This window comes from Haliaeetus leucocephalus, unplaced genomic scaffold (genome assembly GCF_000737465.1).
Source record: "Haliaeetus leucocephalus isolate CR32 unplaced genomic scaffold, Haliaeetus_leucocephalus-4.0 Scaffold174, whole genome shotgun sequence".
Lineage (NCBI taxonomy): Eukaryota > Metazoa > Chordata > Aves > Accipitriformes > Accipitridae > Haliaeetus > Haliaeetus leucocephalus.
The window spans coordinates 179,384-197,603 of record NW_010972610.1 but is presented as its reverse complement, the minus strand read 5'-3'; the positions used below and the strand labels follow the sequence as shown (position 1 = coordinate 197,603).

The 18,220-nt window shown below is 43.9% G+C and overlaps 1 protein-coding gene across 2 annotated transcripts in view; it reads left to right on the top strand.

The window, feature by feature from the left end:
* The window catches only part of CCBE1 (collagen and calcium binding EGF domains 1), a 177,945-nt gene that overhangs the window by 140,919 nt on the left and 18,806 nt on the right, over positions 1–18,220 (top strand). For both annotated transcript variants that reach the window (XM_010563965.1, XM_010563966.1), the window contains exon 2: positions 13,313–13,365. In XM_010563965.1, the coding sequence (XP_010562267.1) occupies positions 13,313–13,365 (53 nt within the window). The remainder of the gene's footprint in view (positions 1–13,312; positions 13,366–18,220) is intronic.

The window sequence follows — 18,220 nt, the reverse complement described above, 5'->3', positions numbered from 1 at the left end:
GTGCTGTCACTCGTTTTAGTTGGAAAATAGATTTTAAGAGCCCAACTGACACTTCTCCCATAATTAATCTCAGAGAAAGAGGCTTTTAAAACAGTAGGTGACCAGAGGATGTTGCTGATGCAGTTGCTATGGCCGAGGCAGATGAGACCATTGGGCAGCCCCTTGCAGGACACCTTCAATATTCATCTCCTGTGTACCTGCATCAGCCTGTGTTCTCTTCACCTTGCCCTGAACGCAAGAGGTCTTTCCTTTTCAAAGCATCCAGCCTGCTCCCCCCTGGCATGAGAAGATGCTCCTTGTACCTGTGAGGATGTCCTGGAGGAAAATGGTCTCCTCTCAGCCATGAGTGCTGTGACATGAAAATGCTATTTAAATACTGTATAGAGAATAAAGCACTAGCAGAGATGAACATGCATGTTGTAGCAGTCGTTTAACCTTCGTGTTAACAACACCAAGTTTGTCAGGTTCATGGTATGGTTCCAGTGAGGGCTGTGCAGGCAGGTTCAGGTCCCTCCACAAGGATCCAGCCTTCCCCATATTTCCTAGGTATTGGCAAGCATTACAGTAGTGAGACATTTATACTGCGATACCTTAAATGTGCTAACGGTAAAGGAAGAGCAAGAAACCTGGCACTGAGCATTGTCAAGAAACAGTAGGGAAGAAAGAAAAAAAAAAAGATCTTTGGTTCTGCACCAATAATATCAAAGTGGCAGCTAGAAGCATCGCTTGCTATTTTGCAAAGGCCTCGGTAGAACAGTAGAATCAGACAAATTGAAGGAGAAACATGAGCACCACAGAAGAATGGAACTTCTCTTTTTAGATGAAATAGCCCAGAAAAAAGCAATTACCTGAGACAAGGCACACTATAATGCAAAAGGTTTAAATATGCTTTTGTATGGGCCACCCAACTGTCCATGAACCCACTAGTTACAGGTTGGTAAGAACTTCTAGATGTAAAACACCTTCATTCCAAAGTGCTTTACAAATGGACATGATGGGTATTTTCTCAGTTGTTTACTCGCTGAGGACATACACCCACTTCTGAAGGACAGCACAGTGGTGGGTTGGGAGCACAGCCCAGCACACCACACAGTTCACACCACAAGAATACTGGGTCCATTTTGAACTTTGTGGATAATTTCTTTGCAACTATAAATATTTCCCTCTTATAAGAAAAAAAAAAAAAAGTAAAATAACGTTATGCAATGGGCCAAAAGTCTAAAATCTATATGCTCCATTTCTTTACATTGAAATATTTATTTCTTAATAGGTAAAGTGAGAATAAAGCTTATCAAGCAACAAAAAAATACATTTTTCCTGGTGAAGCACATACCTTCACTACCAGCTGTGCACCAGGCCAAAGTCATATGGTTTAGTTTCTCTGATTAAGGGGCTAAACCAGCTGAAGCTGCTTTTTTCTTCCCAGGCAGCGTAATCTTGGCAAGGTCACAGATCCCGATGGTGCAATTTTCCTTTCTCAAGGAAGAGCTGTTTTAGAAGAGCAAATTTTTTTAAAGATGGGTAGGATTGGGGGGTTGATGTTTGTTTTCCAGCATCAAGCAGCAGTGTGAGAAGTTGTGCCAGTTCCCTCCCAGAATTCATCACACTTGAGGGTCCCCATATGTTTGTCACAAGTAATCCCCACCAGCTCAGGACCACATCTTCGCCGGTCATCTGAGGATGGGAGGGTCCAGGTTTGGGTTTGGGACCTTCTTCCCCAGCTTCCTTGCGCATCCCAAGGATTTTTGCTTGCAGGTCTCCGTCCCAGCAGCAAGGGCTGCCCCACAGCGGGTCCACTCTTCCTTTGGCTCATTTCCACACCTTCGCTCTCAGTGTTTCATAGGTGGCCAAAGCAAAGTGCCTCTTGGTCGTATCTCAGGCTGTCCAGACATCATGCCTGGTAGCAGAGCCCATCCCTAGTTTCGGGGCAGTGGGTTGGGGGGGGGCTGGAGGAGAGGCTTTCTTTCAGCAGGAACATGGTTGCAAATAGCAAGCACTCAGAGTGAAATGAGGGGGTGAGTTGGCTTGATAGCATTTCAGCATCTCGTAAAAGTCTTGCGTTCAAACTCAGTAGGTTATTCAGAGCTACAGCCATCTTCCAGCAGCAGGGTGCGGAGAGGGGAGCAGCAGCCAGTGCCAGCTCCATTAAATTAGGCAGTAGGAAATGGTCTCTCCATGGGGCTGGGGCTGCGGTTTGTTCAGTTCGGGCAAAGCGCGGTTGCTGCTGCAGTTAGTACTTGGCTGGCGGGCGATTGACACCAAGTTCAGCCTCTGTCTGTCTTGAAAGCTGAGCCCTGTGTGGGACACGGTGCTGTGGGGAAATGGAAGGAAGTTTCTGAAAACAGCTTTGCTTCTTATTTTTAAAACTGGCCTCGTGCCACTCATTTGCTCACAAATTAAAGAGCGGGATGCACTGACATCGAGGGCACCACCAGTCTGGCGCACTCTGTGCTAAAATCACCACGGCCCATTTGTTGCCCGGATGGTGTTCCTGCTCCTGCCATTTTCAACAGAGGGGCTAATGCCACATCAAAAAGCTGCTCCGTGAACTTCCCATCATCTACTGACTGCAGTCTAAGCAGAATAGCATCAGCTACACAGGCAGCACAGATACGACTGCCGCGTCCCAGATACCAGGCCTTCTAGTGACACCATATAAATAACAGCTCGTTCCAGTAATGCTTGTCTGCTTAGCGAATTGTTTCAGGATTTGCTCCATCCACTCTACCCTGCAACAAATAACCTGCAGATGTGTGGCTCTGAAAATAATCCTTGGCATTGGGGCCATGGTACAGCATCACTACATAATTCAACAAACTTTTGTACTGCGTTGTTTTAAAAATGAATCTTTTCTGTATGCTGGAAGCGGTTCATGGAGACAGATTCTGTCCTAACAGAGACTGCTCTGTATATGGAGAGTATTTTGCTATCATCTCTGTGAACAATAAACATGGATCTGACTTCCGAACATATTATGTTAAGGATTACTTCTTTCCTTGTCCAATTCATTAAGTCTGTATACTTAATAAGCAGTTTCAGCTTTTACAAGGTCTTCTCTGGGAACAATAAAACAGAGGGGAAAAGGAGAGAACCATCTGGATCAGTGAAACGCTCTTGAAATAATATCTTTTTTAGTCTCTTTATAGAGATTTCCAAGGGCTTACATTAAGAAGTTAATTCCATTGCTGCTATTGATGTTGAACATATATTAGAAGTGCAATTTTAAGTTGGTCTTGTTGCTTAGATAGTGATCAGAGCTGGCCAGCTCTTTTGTTTGAAAATACTGTCACGACAAATAGCATTGCTTGTATTTCATTCAAGATTTACTACATTTTTTTAGTTTTTCTCCTTTTAAAATTTTATTGCGAAAATAGAGAGAAGAGGGGAGAGAAAATAGTGGGAGGGGACCAAAGCTGCCATTCCATTGCAATTGAACAAATAACTATTTTTTTCCCTTTTTTGTTGTTGTTTGGGTTTTGGGGGGTTTGTTTGTTTGTTTCCCATTTCTTTAATATTTTTAAAGAATATCTGCTAGTGATACTTTTTGATTTGGTTACCTACAGTTTTGTACACCTATCAACAAACTGGAGCTAAGATGCGCAGGGGCTGGAAAACATTATATTCAAGAAGAGCCCAAGGGAGCTCTGTTTGCTTAGTCTGGAGAAGAGGGAGCTAAGGGGCAAATTTAACTGGTGTCTCTAGCTACCTAATGAGGAGTTATAGAGAAGACAGAGCCAGACCTTCATCAAAGGTGCACTGCGAAAGGACATGAGGCAAGAGCCATGAGTTGCAGCAGGGACATCTTAAGTAGATATAAAGGGGGAAAACGCACAGCGAAGTGGTTAAGCACTGGAGGAGGGTCCCAGAGAAGTGAGGCAATCTCCATCCCTGAAGACATTCAAAACTTATTGGGGTGAGTCTCTAAGCAGTAACCCAGCTGTCAGGTGCGCTTGGATCCGATGATTTCCAAAGGTCCGTTACAACCAAAATTATGCTGTGAATGTATTTTTCTAAAGTTATGGGGTGAAGGAAGGGGGGGTGGTTCCCAGAATTTATTTCTGCTGCTTATAGAATGGCTGAAACCTCAACTTGAAAAGTTCCCTTGGCTGTGCTGAACCAGGGTCATGCCCCGGTGACTCTAAGCCAGTACCAGAAGGACAAAAATCCTTAAGCATAAGTGGCTGTTGAGCACCCTTCCTTATGTGACTCATAACGTAAAGAATTAGTTCACTATGCTTTTTGCACTCTTATAAAGTGTGTGCTGTGAAGATAGGAGCCATTTCATACCCCTTGTCTGTAGATGGTATATAGAGAGTGCCCAGTTTCCCTTTAATTTGGGACAGTTCGCATAAACCTCCATACCTTGTGCGGTGTCTTGTCCTTTCAATATGAGTTTTCCACACCAGAGAGGCAGAGTATCCAAATGCAGACATCTTCCTCACACCGTCTGTCATCTTCCAGCTCAGTGCTGGAAACCAAGGTGTCATCTGGACATTGTGGGTAGCCAGGGTAGAAAACGAGGTGCTCAGAGTGGCATCTTTCTTAGATTATTTTTCTATGCTATTTCACTTTCCTAAAAGCTGATGGCTTTGTGTCTGGCTCTCCCTGCTTCTAGACTATTTAAATGGGAAGCATTAGCCTGGCTGGACTTACTTGCTTGCTTTCTTCCCAGAGCTGAATTTGAAGAACCATCACAAATTAAAATACCTGTTAAATATCTGGATTAAATATCTGTGTCTGTGTCTAGGGTCTGGATGGATGGTGTAGGGTATGTATGGATGGTGTGCCTACGGGACACATACGGGAGCAGGGGTACATGTCAAATCCTGAATCCATCAAAACCGGGAAGAGGTTTGCAACAGTTTCCAATGACAAATGTCAGCCAGACTTGATTAAGTTCATGCCACAAGTGATTGTCTGAAACTGTACTTCCAAGAAGTCCAACTGTAGCACATCTTCAGAGCTGAGCATGTGCTCACCCATCATCCTGAGCCTTGGTCCAAGCCTGTTCCCAGTCTGACACATGTTCATGGCAAAGCTGCCAGAGATTTCTGTAGAATCAGGATCAGGCCCTTACATGCAACTCGCCCCTAAGTGAATGCAGACTGAGTTACTAGCCTGTCTCTGAAGGTTAATTGGGATTTATGTCCTGTTTGGAGAGCTAGCTTTAGAAATCTGACTTCCTTGCATAGTTTCTATGATGTGTTTTTCTGTGCATGCGTGTGTAAAAGGCGCTTGCCTTTTATTGTTTATCGAAAGGAGTTTATTAGACATTGCTTATGCAGCATTTTTGTGATCTTGTTGATGAAAGATGCTGTATAAACAGGGTTGGATTGGACTGGATTCAGTAAGTGTAAGAGCTTGCCAGCAATTTATTGCTGTTTGACTCCAGTGACCGAGCACCAGCACAGCAGCCAGCGAGTGAGTGCAGCTCCTTGCAGCACTGCTCTGGCTCTGCCTTCCGTACTAAAATGGAATTTATTACTCTCTATCTTGCATGGATATTTGGTAGGAAATTGGAGCTACAAAACGAAGAGTCGTGGAAGTTTAAAAAAATCCAAGAGACAGGACAGATGTGCTGTGATTAGTCCTGTACTCTGGCTCACCTTGGGTTAGATAAATAATTGAATGTGTGCCGTCAGCAAGACATACTATTTACAGACTTGGAAGGAAATTTGGCTTGCAGTCCTCTAATTGGAAGTCAGAGGTGGTGGAAAAAAAAGATTTTTGCTTGCTTTTCGTACTTTAAATCTCAAAGCAGTGAGTTATTTTAAAACACAGGCTCAATCTTGGATCATTTCAATTGAGATTTAGAAGGCTACTTGTTCTTAGAAATGACAATATATTTATGAGGATGCATTATACTTTGCCAGTTCATTAGACTATGTAGTAAATGCAAACAGTGCTATCTTTGTATAAAATTCATTTTTTTCTTCCCCTCAAATTTCACACCTGTCAAACATTAATTTGATTCTGAAAAAACCATACCAACTTCACCTGTGAAGCTAAACAAAATAATTTTCTTGGTACAGTGCCAGAAAATAAAAGAAATTTGTAAGAAAAGAGAGCAAGACAAAGCTGACAGCATGTATATGAAGCTGAGTCTAAGCAGATGAGAACAGTCAAAAGTCTTTTATTTAATCATTCTGCTATTTTTGACATGCTGTCTAGTCATAAACCACATGAGCATTCCCTTGCATTAAGGAAATAAAACCCAAAAAACAATGAAATAAAAATCCAAGAAAGAGGGAAAGAAAGTACAGTCCAGCGCTGAAGGAATCACATCTGTGATTTTGAGGATGATGTTCACATGCATGTAAAATATCCAACAAATGTCTTTTCCAGTGGCAGCAGGGGGAATTGCTTTTCTGAAATTGTGTAATATTTTCCTTCTGAGAGTTTCCTTCTTTGCTTAGAGAATATTCACAGGGAGATTTTTACTTAGTCATTTTTGGACATTGGTATGCTAAGTGAGGTACAAACACTGATGGTTACCGGTGCCGCCAGTTGGTCTGTGCTGCAAAAAAAAATGCCAATTAGTCTGTGGTTAGTCAACGTGTTTGCAGCACCGAGGCTCTGCTTGGGCTAGGGACTGACACGGTGTTACGGCTTCCCCAAAAATGTGGAGCCCTAGTCTGTATGGTTCACGTGGAAATACGACCTTTTTTCTTTCATTATGCATTGGAAGGAAGGATGTCAGGAAACTTTTCTACAAGTCTGTATTCTGCCCAGAAGAGACTGGACTGAGTCTTAGTTGCCACTTAGTGAGCTGAGTTTTAGTTGCCACTGTCCTCCTGTAGCAAGTAGAAGCTCATGAGCTCTTTTTTTCTTGTGGCCCTGCCTGCAGGATTTTCATACCAACCCCTTTCTCTGCATCCCAGAAGTCCTAAAATAGCCCAAAAGCCATGGTCCCCTGGGACTTCTGGTCTGCTGACACAGGGAGATGTGTTGGGGAAGTGGTCTGCCTGCCCAGATTTTGTTTGAACACCTCTGCTGAACACCTCATCACATCTTATTTACTTAAATGAAAGCACAAACCCCACCATGACGAGATGTCCTGCGCTGTGTCCATGGAGAACAGAGGCCCAGGGACTGCTACAAAAAGGACAGACTTTTTTGGTGGCTAAGTTCCCCAGAACTGTTTTGCTTTTTGTGCATTCTCCAGTTTCATGCAGGTCAGCGCCTATTGTAACGCCAAGTCCCACAGATACCCACACAGGGTGGAGGGTTTCTTGCACCCCTTGAAGTCTTTTTTTGCTCTTTTATAGAGAGAAATGAGCTTCACACATTCACAAATAGCATGCTCTGCAGGGGCTGCGAACCATCACATCAGTTTGGAAGGTACCTTCTGAGAAGAAGGAACTACAGTTTATACTGCACTGCCATAAAACTCCCTTTGACCGTAAAAAGGTGACATGAAACAGCACTTTGAGGAGAGAAGGAGTCAGTTAACAATGCATTACAGTAAGGAGCAGCCAAGGAGCATGTCTGAGAGCTTTCAAGAGCATCAGCCAGAGCCTGCCTGAGTAAGAGCTGGCACAGTTCCCCAGAGTCAACAGAGGCATGTGACTTTTTTCAGGGGAGGATCTAGTCCCTGGCTTGTGTTCACGAAAGAGGAGCCCAGGAACTAAGTCTTATCAAAACCTTCCCATTAGCAATAACTGGAATGGGATTTTATTTTTGGTATCAGTCTTAATAGCCAGAGCTGAGCAAAAGAGCAGATAGCAGGGCTTTTTTTTCCTAAGAAAAACTGTTATATGTGGGTAAATTTATTTGACTTAAGTAGCTGACGAGAAACATGGCTTACACTCAGACAACGCATTAATCACTGAAAATCTGACTTTCAGAAAAATCAAGTAATAGGTTACAGTGATTTGCTGGCTGAGGTCTGAGTTCCAGCTTTGCTGGTGAAGCGTTGTCTCTGTGGTTGTTCAGGCGAATCCTGCTTTATTCTGTCAATTAAGAGAAATAAAGAAGCGCACATATACATACAGTGGTCGTAGGTGCTGCAGCATTTCCTAGGCAGCGGAAGACATCACTGTACTTGTCTTATTCACTCTCAGCTGGGATGGTGACTGGAAGGGCTTGGGCTGGCCTTGGACGTTGTGTTACACCCAATGTGAACATAAATTATCTTTTTACAAAACTGTGAAAAAGGACTAAGTCTGGAAATCATGGCAAAGTGTATGCTGAGCAAGTGTCTGTGGGGAAGCCATCCTCTCTTACTCAAGATTTCAGTATGTATCCCATGGAAAGCCAAACAAAAATAAAGTGTATTGCTTCAGTTTTACACCATGTTGCCATAAATCTTCTCTCCATGTGAATTATGGCGAAACTGTGCACAGCTACTGAGCTGCTTCCTTAATACACTTGTACTGCAGATGGGCTTTGTCTGTACATGCTTTGGCAGACAGACCTGTCCCTCATTTGGATTTTATATAGAATATGAGAAAAACAAGGGGTTTTTTTAATGTACCTTGTTGGCTTGCTTTTATAGCTGTCTAACTATTTTTTGTAAGTTAATTGCTGTATTTTATATTTGCATTTTTGCTGTACTGTGTATTGCTCAAAGTCAGGGTGATCAAAAAGAAACACTGGGCAGGCACAATAAGGAGCCAGTCTAACAAAGACCCCTTTGTGCAATTAAACACAGCCATGCCATAGCCTTTGCTGACTCAGGTCTTCAAGATATGGCACAAATTCTTCAGAGTTCATGTTATGATGTTGGCTGAAGAAATCTGATTAAAATTTTTTTTTCTATCTTTTCCCAACAGGAAATTGTTTTTTTAATTAAATACATTTGCTTGACTGTATTACCATTACTTTCTACCAGCACCGACCTGCGAGAACAGTGTTGATATATCTAATCCTACACAAAATGTTAAGCAGCTTTTACACCCCCTAAACTGTGACTCTTCTGACATTCATGGGTCAGAAATAGCGTGTCAGAGAAGGGGGATTTGACCTGCCTGACCACCTATGGAGCTGCTGCATCTTCCTGTGAAGCGACCTCAGACATCAGCTGAGCTATAGAAACTGTCCATGTGTGTGCTCCTAGCCTCAGTGAATGGGAGGTGAAGTGCCCCTGCTTGAATTACCTCTGTCTGGGTGGAGCTATCCTGGAGGCTGTCTGTCTGTCTGAATCCCAGCATTGTAGCGCTAAAGTAAGGGTAATATTTTATCCTAAGAACTCACTTTCTAACTCAGCATAGGGATTTCTATGTCTGCTTTTACTCCTAGGAGGCAAATATTTCCTAGGGTGTACTCTTCTGTTTCTACTTTTGACATGTTTAGCAAAAGTTTCCTTAACATATTATGTTCATCTGAAACCAGTATAAAACTTTTCTTTTTTCCTTCCCTTCGCATTTCCCCTTTGCTTCCCTTTTTTCAATCACTAAATGGCCATTATGTATCTTTTTCAACACAATAGTCATGATGGAGTTTTAGAGTTGCCTCTTTGCTGAAGCTAACCAAAACCTCAATAACTCATCAAGCAGCTCCGAGCCAGCCGTTGTCACAGCCCGTCACTGCTGCATTACTGCAGACAGATACAGGTTAATTATCACTTTAAATGTTTCTCCTGTTACTGTTTGCATTTCCAAAGCATTTCAGCTGCCGTAGGACCCTGAATCACTCCTTTCCCTCTCACACAGAAGTATTTTCTCAGTTCAGCAAACCGCGGTCTCTCCGGCACTGCCACCCGCCACGGTGTCCCGGTGCAAAGCAGGAGGTGGGCTGGGGGTGATGGCAGCTCTGCACCAGGTGGAAACAATTAAGGGGAAAAACCGTGGTCCGCACTGGATGAGTTACTGCTGATAGCTGCCAGATAAGCTAACTTAATAAAGTGCTGGCTTAATTAAGCCACATTCTTTGCATCTTGCCTTTCCTCCTGCCTGTCTGGGGCGATGCTATCAAGCAGCTACTGCTTTGCAAGATGGGGCAGGGGTGCTGTGCTGGTGCACTGCCGTGTGTCAGGCACCCGGGGGGAACCCTTGGGCAATGGGACATGGGGGTGCTCCTGGAAAGGTCAGCTCCCCTCTCAGTCTGCAAAGTGATGGGCCACAGAAGCCTGCAATGAAGGCAGATCTGCTGGTTGCCTAGTCATGGATGTGTTTATTGGTATCAGAGGTTTGACCCTAGATCCCATCTTCTGACATTCAGTGGTCCAGGAGCACCTCGACCTCCAGAGCAGAGGGGAGTAGCTCAATATCTTCCCGCTTCTCCTGCAGCTATCATTCAGAAAAAAATGGTGACTTTGCTTTGAGAGTCCCTATCGCTATGGATTTTCTTACAGGTAATACAAAAGCTAGACGTTACAGTTATCGAAATCATGGTGCCCAAAGCCTTCTGCGCATTTGGGCTTGTGCATGTTCCTGAGTGAAGACTGCATGAGAATCAGAAGTTGCTATATTTTTAATAGCTGAAACATCCCATTAAAAGCTGTAACAGAGAAGTCTGCCAGAAGTTTCTCCTTTTGGAAGCCAGATTTAAAGTTAACGGATCAACTTAATTTCCCCTTAGATCCAAGTTTTAGTGGTTGAGCTTCTTACACAGCTGTGTATTAGTTTGTGTTTGATGCATGCTCACACGTACAGCTGCGTAGCAACTGCCTCGCTGAAAGTTATTCAGTAGCTACAATTATCAGTGGGGACCCCCCTCTTACCTCTCATTATGTATAACGAGATTGCTGCTGTGCAACGTTGATTAGACATGTCAACCTGGAGCTGGATGTCTGAAAATGAGTATTGCTATTAAAATGCCTTTGCTAATGATCAACTCATGTGTCAATCATTTTGACAGATTTCTCTTTAAGAATGTAAAAAGCTAAAGCACGCAGGAATCCCAGGGTTAAAATGTAATGTTCAGAGAAATGGGTATTGCTGTATTGTATTTCCTGTGCATTAACCCTAAAGTAGCAGTTTCCCTGGCCAAATCATGCTGATGTCTGAAGCTTGCTGTTGAATACAGGCTGTGCCAATACAGAGATCTGTAATCTTTAATTGGGAACCAATTATCATGGGGAATTGGTTTCTGGAGTGTGATCCTGAAAGCAGGGTATCTCTCCTCTAAACCACTTCTTTAGGTGTGATTTAAAGCTTTCATGATGTGGAAAAATCTGCAGGTATTTGGAGAAAATATTTCCAAATCTCCTTACCAGTAAACCCTGGGAAAATTGGAGACGGAAAACAGGGAAATGATTTCTCAAACACATCTCATCTCCCTGTGGAACTCATTGCTGCAAGAAGCTGTTGAAGAGACAGATTTCAGCAGGGTCTTGGATATCTGCCAGGGCAGCACAATTTTCCAGTTGCTTTAACTGGAGCAACCCCCAGCAAGGCTACGCAAGGCTATGCTTGCTTCAGGGTTCCAGAACAGTATCTAATGGATGTAGCTCAGCGTATGGTGGGTTCTCAGTGTGTGGCTGTAGGAGAGAGGTTTGATCAGGGCAAGTAGTTTGGCTATCAGGAGAATCCAGCAAGGCAGATAAAACCACAGTTTAGCCACAAGAAGGCCAACAAGTCCAGCCAAAAGCCATTGCCAGGCAAGTTGAGAGGAGAGGGGCAGCTCCTGCAAGGTTCCCAGCAGGTGAGCCCTTACCCAGGAGCAGGCTGTGCCAGCTGAGGTTTGCATCTGCTGCCACAAGCCACGCCAAGGATGGGAGTCCTAAGGGTCCTAAGCCTGAAAATGAAGTGGGAATTCCCAGGAAGAAGGGTAGAAATGATGAAAGCTGCTGCTCCCTCTTTCTGTTTAGTTCAGGCTGGTACAACCCCACAGGTTGGCATCTCATGGCAGGGATGCCTTCCTCTCCTTTCCCATCTCCCAGCCCTCTCTCAAGCCAGGCTGCATGTCCCTCTGAAGAGCAGCTACAAGCAAGCCTTTATCAGCCTCTCTTCTTCTGCAGACAAGGAGGAGATGAATATGCTCTTGGAAAGCCATCAGCATGGCTTGCAGCAAATGAACAGCCTCCCCGATGCACCTTTGAACTCATTCCTTCTGCATTTGTTTGTCTTGCAGATAAAACTTCACAGCAGTGTTTGGAGAAAAGTCTAATGAGGGATCACTGTTTGCATAACAAAGCAAGGCTTCCTCTTCAGATGTTCAACCTTCATTAAGCATAATTTATATTTCAGCTAATCTTTGGAAGAGGGTAAAATATGGAGCCAAAGTTTGTTTTTACATAGTTTGGAGTAGTGCATTGTTTGTTTTAAGTGGTCAGTTGCAACTGATAGTTGATTTAAATTCAATGTACTGGTGATTTGTGATGGCTGCGTGTTGTCCAGGGGAGTGTTGTGTCATTGACTGCCATGGCTTTAGCACTCTTCTGCGTCAGTTATTGAATTAAAGGATAAGACCAAATGGATGGTTTCCCATTTTGCTGATATTTCAGCGTGTCCGCAAGGCATGAAAAACTGTGAATTTGTAAAATACAGGGTTTTTCCCCCCTCAGACTCATGTTGACTTGATAAAATAGCACACTGAACAGCAATTTGCTTCTCTTGCGGCAGTCCTGGTAGCCAGGTCACCAGGCCCCTGCAGCAAGTAGTTCTCAAGGTGATAAGGGACACAGCCATTTGTAAAGGCTCCTCACTCCTCAAACTGCTGGGAGTCCTGGTGACTTGATGTGGTCTGCTGCCTAGAAAGCAAACAAGCAGGTATAGCTGAATGCCTAAGTGTCATTACAGGCCAGTGTTTCAGAAACTTTAATTTCTCAGCACTGAGACTTTGTTCATATCATAGGCACATAAAAAGTATCTGATCCTGTTGACTGTTTGCTGCAGTTTTGTCCCCCTCTATATAAGATACTCTCCCTTGCTCTAGTTGAAATACCCAGTATATTTCACTTATCACATTCCAGGTTTATTAAAAGATGAGAAATGACTGATAACATTTATCTTGTGTGTACTCATCACTGAGACTTACCCCTTTCTGCAAGTTTATATTGTAATGACAGATGTTTGAAAACGCCCTTCACCGTATCACAAAAATTATGACCTGAGTTGTGTATATGGACAGCACCAAGGTGCGCTGCATCCTTTCAACACAAGGGAGCAGCGTTGGGGTCAGCGTTGGGGTAGCCAGTCCAGGTTCCTGAGGGGGCTGGCCATGCTATCATTTAAAATGCCTCATGGACTGAGTGGTGGGTTTCGATGTTGCGTTCTTTAATGCTGAGATACCTTCAACTGCAAAGGTCAGGATCCTCATCTTGTTTGGTTCATCGCATCCATGACCTACCTATGACTGTTTTTAAAGGCAGCACCAACCTTTAGAGAATATATTTATTTATTCATTTATTTATTTTATTGTTTTTCAGGAAAAAATGCTGTAAGGGTTATAAGTTTGTTCTTGGACAGTGCATCCCTGAAGGTATGTAATTTCACTGTTGTTACCCCCTGTGTCCCCATGCATTTGTCTTGGCCCATTTGCCCTGTTGTCCATACTGCCAGTTTGGAAGAGCATCCTGATATAACCACAGGCTCAGCCGTATCTCATGTGTCAGTGGAGGAACTGTTTCCAAGAAATTGTTGGGAAAATAAAAAGATCAGTGTCTTCCAAAAGTTTTGCTTAGCATGCCAAGCCTTGATCCTCTCCTAAGTACACGTGGCTGCACAGATCTTGTACCATGACCTGCTGCAAACAGAGGGACACATTCTGCTCTTGGCTAGGTATGTGGGAGCGCTGTGTGCAACCAGGAGGACACCCTTCCTGGCTGATGGCTTTCCCAAATACCCCTTGGATCTAGCACAGCTGATTTGGCTTTTAAGTCAGCAACAGGAGACATCACCAAATGGCATCTCTCTTCCACCACCTCTCCTGGTCATGGGCATGGCTTCGTTGTCACCAGGGGCAGAGGGAGAAGGAGAATTACTCAGGATAGTTCATGCAGTAGTGAAAAGGGAACGATCCCCTCCTGGCAGAGGGGAGCTGCCTGTACACTTTGCAAAGGCAGTACTGGGGTCCCAATGCTCAGACTTTGCTGCAACAAGATCTCACTTAGGAAAAGCCTGAGCTCTGCTGTCTTAACCCTGGGGGAGGCCTCTGTTGGGTCTACCCAGACAGTGGCTTCACATGAGCAGTAACAATGTGACTTCTTCAATCACTCCCACCACTTTGTCCAATTTGGATGAAATTGGCTCTGAAATTATAGGAGCAGAGGAACTGTCAGGCAGAAGCAAATGGCCAGAGATGACAAGCCAATAAACCTTGTTTGCTCCAAAAAGCAGGTTAAAAAGTTGTTTTATGGTAACATAACCTTCTATTTGATGACATATGGAAAGCCTCAAGTTGACCTGACAGTTTTCCCAGTTTGGGTTGGTTATGTTTTGAAAAGAAAAGTGACAAATTAACATACTGGAGAAAGTCAGCTGGGTTTTGAGTTACAGTCTCCAGCCGACAGGGATTGTAACCCAAATTCTGATCCTGCTGCTTTTTTTTTTTTAATTTGTATCTTCTTTGCTGCTGGCTGGAAACACTAGAACACTGGTTGCAAAAAAAAAAAAAGGTAAAAAAAGAAAAAAAAAAAAAAGAAAAATCCCCACATCTTCTCAAAACCAGAATTGTGCATTTGCTCCTTCCTTGCGAAGAAACGGCTCATGGTGCCTGCCCAAGCACCAGGGATCTGGGCAGAGTTTGGGTGAAGTTGATACTCAACAAGGAGTTCCTTGTCTCATGGTTTTGCAGTGAGTTTTGTCTCTGTGTGTGTGGCGTGAGATGACAGCTCCAGTGCAAGACGGACACTTGGAGGAGTTGATTGTGCTGTCTTGTACAAGTCAGTTTCGTGCATAGGAGGCAGAAGCCCTGACTCCTTTCACAGTGGAAAGAAGCCAGGACTCTATAGTCTAGGCTCCAGCTTTCCTATGGCAGGAAAAGTAATAGGAGCAAAAATACAATGAGACCCATAGCAATATATTATTTATGACTTCTAATTTTCATCTCTTGAGGTTTTAGGTGATTATGAAAGCAGCTTTTATTATGTACCCACTGACTTCACTTAGTCCTGTCTATTAACTGCATCTCAGTAACCTGAAAGTTTCTGCCACTAACTGAATTTCTCTGCTGGCTGTGGCTTCTCTCCCTGTGTATCTCCATTCCCCCTTTTTCAGCTCAATCTCTATTTTGCCTTGAACTTCAGAGGCCACAGCAATTGCTATAACATCTGAGACAATATTGGGCTATCAGTATAGGAATGAGAAACATGATTCAGTGTAGCACTTGTTTCACTTATTCTGTTACAAGACATCACTTGGCTCTTCACATGTTGTTTTGGCATAATCTTGAGAGAGTAGCTGTATGAAATGCATATCTTGACACAGGTACATAAATACATTACAGATGTGAGTTTATTAGAGCACATCTGCACCTTTTAATCCAGTACTGGCAAGTCAAAGCCATGAGAAGTAGTTCCAGCCCTGTCCTCTCTGTGATTTAGCAGTGGCTGCAGAGAGGAGGGTTGGGAGAGGGATAGACCCTCCCTTGTCCACCCTCTTATGGCTGCCTCCGGAAGACACCAATCTCCTTCTTGGACAGCTGTTATCAAACCAGACTTTTCCAAAGGGTTGTGTCTTTGTCCATGTCCATCTTTGGTTTCTGTCCTGTTATTTCTCATCTGCCCTTGAAAAGCACCAGAAATCAGTGCAGCCCAGATGAGCCCATGCCCCCAGGTTCTGCATTTCATTTGCTTTGGACTCACCTTCTTCCTCCAAGTTTCAGCTGCAGGGGCAGGGAGCAATGATCCTTAGGAGACATCGAGAGGAGTTTGCTTTGTGCATCTGATTCCCCCTGTAGCATCTCTTCCTGCTCCACCTGACCTGCGAAGCAGGTCAAAAAAGAGCTCCTCACCCTTTTCTCCTGAATGATCTCCTTCTTCTTTGCTTTGGAGACTCACAGCTCCAACCACGTCCTGTCTTACGGCATCGCCAAGAGTAAAGCAGGGACAGATGTAGTCTGGAACAGCTTCTTTTGGAGTGTACCCTCCCTACCACTGGTTTGTTACTTGAGTTTCTTGGCTGTGAATTAATTCAGAGCAACATATGACAGGCAAACACTAGTCAGATCTGCTCTTCCCTGACTAATGCTATTTCAGAAATTTCCTTGGTACAACTTTCCATGCTACATTGTCATTTGTGAGTTCATTGAAATATATGTAGAGACATTTGTTATTCTGCTTAGGTTTTTTGTATTTTCCTAAAGTCTGGAACAGCCTGATCCTCACCATGTGGCTTTGATTCACCCTCAAACCACATTTCCTAGGCTGGGCTGGCAGACAAGGGGCTTGAACATGGGAGGGCACGTGCATCCTTGGTTCTGCAGAGCACACGGAGGTGGTGCAGCAGCTTTTCCCCAGTTTCATCCCAGTTGTGGGGACTGTTCCTGAGGGACTCATGCTACCTGGGACCAAAGCCCTGGGGGATGCACAGCTCTGTGATGTGGGACCTGCCTACAGCCATTGTGTGATTTGGGTTGACTGTGTGGGAAATACCAGCAGGGAGATATGCACCTTCTGGACCCTTATCTAGCTTTGTATGAAAGTAAATGGAACAATGGTCTTGATAGAGCTCTGTTAACGTGGATGTGAAAACTGTATTTAAAGACTAGTTACATGAAATATGGCAAAAGAGAGATGATCAAAAGATTAAAAAGAACTGACGTTGTTTATTCTAGGGAAAAAGAGGCTGAGGGGAGACATGATAACAGCGAACAAGTGAACAGTTAACAAGTGAAAACTTGCTGCAAGGGGGAAAGTAAACTATTCTTTATGGCCAAGAAGAGGACAAAAATAATGGGCTTAAATGGCTTTAAGGGGAGTTTGGATTAGATATGAGTAAAAAGCTTTCTATAGGCAAGGATATTTAATCTTGGGAATAGACTGCATGGTGAGGCATCTCCATCCCTCAGGGATTTCTAGGTGCAGCTTAGATGAATGTCTATTACGAAAGGTTTACACATAGCTAATCCTGCTTGTGGTGGGAGATGGTCCCTGCCAGTGCTGGTTTTTATGATTTTATGAGGGCACATCTATTCATGGAAGTGCAGGGATGACAGAGCTCATTTCGCCTCCACTCTGAATAGGCTGAACATGGCACAGGCCAAATGCAGCATCTGCATGGCCATGCTGGCTAAGGAGCAGGCATACTCACCTCAGTGCTGGGCATACTAGCCTGTTCTCCAGCTGATCTTATTTCAGTTGAAAATGAAAATTGCAACCATGCCCAGGAAAAACACCACTAATGCTTTATATTTGGGAGTATTTAGTAGTGCCAAATGTAATGTGAGTTTACAGCCCCGGCACCACCTAAAAAGCTCGAACTAACCCCCAGTCTGACTATGTTTGAAGGCAAGGGGCATGTTTTTCTTCCATGCTTGTGCAAGGCTTTGCACTGTTTGACCCTGGGGGTATTGGAAGGGATCCTGGCACTGCCATTCAATGCCACAGCACTGACTTCAAGAGTTAAAATCAACACAGTTGTGAAGTAAGAAGGAAAGGATGCCTGCTATTCAAAAGGTGACAGGCAGAAGGGAGGAAATGCTTGGCACCATTACAATAGTATTTTTGGGTCTAAGAGGCTCTGGTGTGACACACAGCAGCTTGTAAGTCTCATTTGCTGCTTTTCTGTAGCTTGGCACACTGTCACTTTTACCCCAGTGCTACACATGTGTTCTGTATACTTTGTACAGCAAATGTGTTTTCATTTGCTTTACCATCTATTAGTTCATTTTAATTGTTTGGAAAAATCATTGTACCCAGAGATGTCTGCTAGTCATTAGTGTGAGTCAATAATGAGTTTGGGGTTTAATTATTTTATACTGTATATATGGAAACACAGTGCGTTGCTGGGAACTCGATCGAAACACTTAGGTTTGGTTTAGATGTATTTGGTCTGGAGCAGGGGCAGCTGTAGGCCCCCAGCACCCAGTGACTGAAGGGTCATAGTGACAACCATGTGGATGCTGTGTGCAGGATGATGTTCCTCTGAAATGATCACACAAACTGCCACTTGCTTTGGCATAAAACCGAACCTTCAGCAGCATTTGCCTGAGCTGGTTTTGAGACTAGATGCCTCTTCAGCTCCTGTCTTCTCCTGACAAATGTTCCCCATGGCACTGAAAAGCCCTTGCACCCATTGCCAGGGTATGCCCATCTACCCCCAGCCCTGCCACCAGCCTGATGCCAGGGGCAGGGATGCAAATTGGACCCTGTTTTGCTCTGGTATCCCCTCCCTGG